At 46.1% G+C, this 3,853-nt stretch overlaps 1 protein-coding gene across 1 annotated transcript; it reads right to left on the bottom strand.

Moving 5' to 3' along the window:
• Nucleotides 1–525: 525 nt before the first annotated feature.
• Nucleotides 526–2,607, bottom strand: LOC142004922 (olfactory receptor 10A4-like). The gene is made up of 2 exons (XM_074982602.1): nt 2,569–2,607; nt 526–1,513 (listed from the first exon to the last, which is right to left on the bottom strand). Exons 1-2 carry the CDS (start codon nt 2,605–2,607, stop codon nt 554–556), a joined length of 999 nt encoding a protein of 332 aa, XP_074838703.1. The 3' UTR covers nt 526–553.
• Between the last annotated feature and the right edge of the window lie 1,246 nt (nt 2,608–3,853).

Here is a 3,853-nt window from a genome sequence, read left to right as displayed (position 1 = left end):
GCTGTTGGTAAGTGCTGAGGGAAGTTGTTTCTAATCAGGCCAGAGGAATGAGTTCAAGAGGAAATAAAACAAAAGAAAACAAAACTGCACTATCGCTAGGCAGACGCTACATGTGAGTGGGAGCGCAGGAGAAGGAGAAACCTAAATGGGCTTTGCTGTAGGACGGGTTGGAATTGTTAAATTTCAGCAAACCGAGGAGAATATTTGCCTTCAATATTTCTCATTCTGAGCTTTGTTTTTGTTTTGTTTTCACACTTTAAATTTTGGGATGTAAAGTAAAGACACAGCGTGATTTGAATATTCTCATTTGATTTTTCAATGGAGTTGAAATCCAGTCCAAAAGTTCAATCAAATGTTCATGAAAAATTACATATTTCATATTTTTATTCCGAAACAACGTTTTCACATTTTTCAGATAGGCTGAGAACAGGGTTTTCAAATCACAAATGTCAGTTTAAAAAGGGAGACACATTGTGGAAAATTCAGCAAAATGTTTATGACGTTCCTTTAATCCTCCAATTTGGCCTCACTCGACTTTTCTTTCTCTAATTTCTCAGGCTGTATGAAAGAGGCTCTTCTCCACTGCTCTTCTTAAGGCTCCCTTCACCTCTTTGTTCCTCAGAGTGTATATTATGGGGTTCAGCATCGGTGCAACAATTATGTTCAACAGAGAAATCACTTGATCTCTCTCCAGGCTGGCACTGGACTTGGGCACCAGGAAGGTGATGAGGGCCGTTCCATAGAACAAAGTCACCACCATGAGGTGGGAGGAGCAGGTGGAGAAGACTTTACTCCTTCCCTCTGCGGATGGCAGCTTGAGGATGGTGGAGACAATGCGGACGTAGGACAGGACTATTAACAGGAAAGGGCCCAGAATGAACACAACTGTCACCGTGAGGCCTACAACCACATTCTTTGATGTGTCGGCACATGCCATCTCCAAAACTGGTGGGAAGTTGCAGAAGAAGTGGTGGATGCGGTTGGAGCCACAGAAGGGCAGGCTGAAGGTCCATGTGGTCTGAGCGATTTCTACCGAGATGCTGATGAACCACGAAGCACCTGCAAGCAAAGCACTCACCCGGCTGCTCATGATGGTTGTGTAGTGCAGGGGGTGACATATGGCTACATAGCGGTCGTAGGCCATGACTGCGAGAAGGCAGCATTCTGTCATGCCCATGGTGGTGATGACGCACATCTGGGCTGCACAACCCACAATGGAGATGGTTTTTTCTTCGACCAGGAGGTGAACCAGCAGCTGAGGGACCATACTCGTAGTGAAGCAGATATCCAAGAAAGACAGGTTCACCAGGAAGAAATACATGGGAGTGTGGAGGGAGGGGCTCAGCTTTATCAGCAGGATAACCAGCAGGTTCCACATCAGGGTGGCCAAATAGATGACCAAAAGCAGCAGAAAGAGAAGGATTTGCAGCTTGTTAAGATACGAAAACCCGACCAAGATAAGTACGTCGGAGATGGTCTGGTTCTCATCAGGGGTTCTTGCAGAATGGGTCACCTGTAGGGGTGACAAAGGAAGACACTCTAAAGCTGCGTTTGATAAATACCAAACATGTGGCTGTTAATCTGACAGTTCGTTCTGATTTCCAGTGCATTGCAAAGCTTCTGAACTCAACCTTCTGCCGTTCTGTACGTGAGTGAGTAACTGGGGCAATCATCATCACACACAAACTGGTGTTTCTGTTTTGATGTTAACCAAGCTATGTCAGTGCAGATCAGCTGGAGAAATGGCCACTTGCACCTCAGCAGAAGGACAGTTCATTTAAAGCAGAGGAGGAGCTGATAAATTAGCTCTAAAGGAGCTATATCTGCTTATCCCAGGAAAGGGTACAGGCCAGTCTCCAATATCCTCTTTGAACGCACAGTTCTTTGCTCTCTCAAGAAAATTTCAGGAAGGGATTTTCTTTTTTTCTTTCTTTCTTTCTTACTCCACAGCCTCATCACCAAATAAGGTTTCTGAAATGAGAGTAAATTCTCATCTCACTCCTGCCTTAATCACAAAGATGGTTCTACTAATGCAAGTGTTCCCATGGTAATTACAACTCACATCAGAGAGGACAACTAACAAGAGCACACTGGTGCTGCTGAGCCTGGCATGTCTGAAGCCGTTGAAGAATGAGTGTCATGATGAATGGTGAAAACAACAGGAGATCTTGGTCTTCTGGATAAGTTTTATTATTATCCTTCCCTAAATATTAGTGAATGATTTGAATCCTTCCTACCTCATAGCAGCATCCTCAAGGCATTGGTTTGTCTCAGTATTAAATTAAATTAAATTAAGACCTAGTGCTGGTTCCTTAGCTGGTGGAAATTTTAACTGTCTCAAGGGTAAAAAGATTCTGCCCTGATTCGCACCAGTTGTGTGTCTTTCTCCCATCACTTTCCTATAAAAATTTTGCAAGAAAGAAGAGCCTAGAATATCAGAGATGGTTTGCACAGACGTTTCATTTCAAGGTTAATGTGTTGACCAGGAACTTTATAATACCTGGTGTGACAGTGAAGTGACAGAGTTGAAATAAAAAGGAGCAGGAATGAATGTCATATTTTGCATACCCTCAGCTCCCTCAGTGTGGGGCTGTCGATGCTGCTCATGCATTAGCGGTGACTTACTCAGCAGTAAGTTGGGAATGACACCGAGATGCCCTAGCAAACAGGAGCAGCTAACAGGAAGTTTGGCGAGGGACTTCTCCAGGTGAGGGAGTGATTATGGAACCCTCCATGGAACTGGTTGTCTGGAGTGTGTGTGTGTGTTTGTTTGTGTTTGGGGGCTGTACGTACCGCTCGCCTGAAAGATCCCGTGTGCTAAGCTTGTTTGTCTGTAGGTCCAGCTGCTGAGCTTGCTTGTTTGAAGGACCATGTGCTGAAGTTAACAGCCTGCAAGGCAAGGCTGAGAGCTTCTCAACCAGGCTTTGATACCTCAACCTTTTCAAACCCGTCAGGGCGTCATCTGGGAGCATGGCCATTGAGGAAGGCCAGGCTCTGCACTCCCAAACAAGCAGAGGAGCGAATGAACAGGAGCAGCTGAGAGGGAGTTTGGCAAAGAGGTTTTCAGGAGGATTTTGAAGTGAGATAGAAACGTTCAGCTTCCTTTAAACTAAACTATTCCCCAAACCACCTGATTTAAAAAGCCCTGTCAAGAAGCTAATTCGCGCTAAGAGTAAAAAGGGAACGCAGGCAGAAGCCGGACAGCAGAGTGGGGGCTATCCCATTGATTGCACCCACTGGAGCATGTCTGATTACCTGCCCCGTGGACAAGTGGTGTGCGTGTGCATTCGGGGCCAGGAGCTCCTGGCCCTCAGAGACCAAATACAGACTTTGAAGGGTGGTTGAACTGGAGGTGCTCGGGGAAGCAGAGAGACACATGGATGAGACTTTCTGGGATATTGTATAATGGCCCCACCCCTATTCAGGCAGCTCCAGTGTTCTGCTAAGGAGGGTGAAAGTCTCCAGGAGGGAGAACATCCAACTGGACCAGAGGGAAACGATCTCATAGGTGGGAGTCTCCTTACAGATGATGCTGTGGGGTTCTCTCGCATTGAGGACACCTTCCTGGGGGTTGCAAATCTCTCAAGAAATCTATATAGATTTGTGTGTAATGTTCGGGCAGAAGTTAGTCGTTGTGCTACATGTAGATAGCAGTGACCTAGGGAGGGGCCCTGGTGGCCGAATTTAGGCTGCCAAGAAAGACACTGAAATCCTGGACCCAAATTATCATGTTCTGTGAAATGCTTCCAGTTTTACATGCAGGGCGAGTTAGGCAGGCAGGGTCTCACTGCCTGGATGAGATGATGGCGTGTGTGTGGGGGTGGTGGTTAGATTCATTAGGATCTGGGAAATC

This window comes from Carettochelys insculpta, chromosome 32 (assembly GCF_033958435.1).
Source record: "Carettochelys insculpta isolate YL-2023 chromosome 32, ASM3395843v1, whole genome shotgun sequence".
Lineage (NCBI taxonomy): Eukaryota > Metazoa > Chordata > Testudines > Carettochelyidae > Carettochelys > Carettochelys insculpta.
This window is presented reverse-complemented; position numbering and strand designations above follow the sequence as displayed.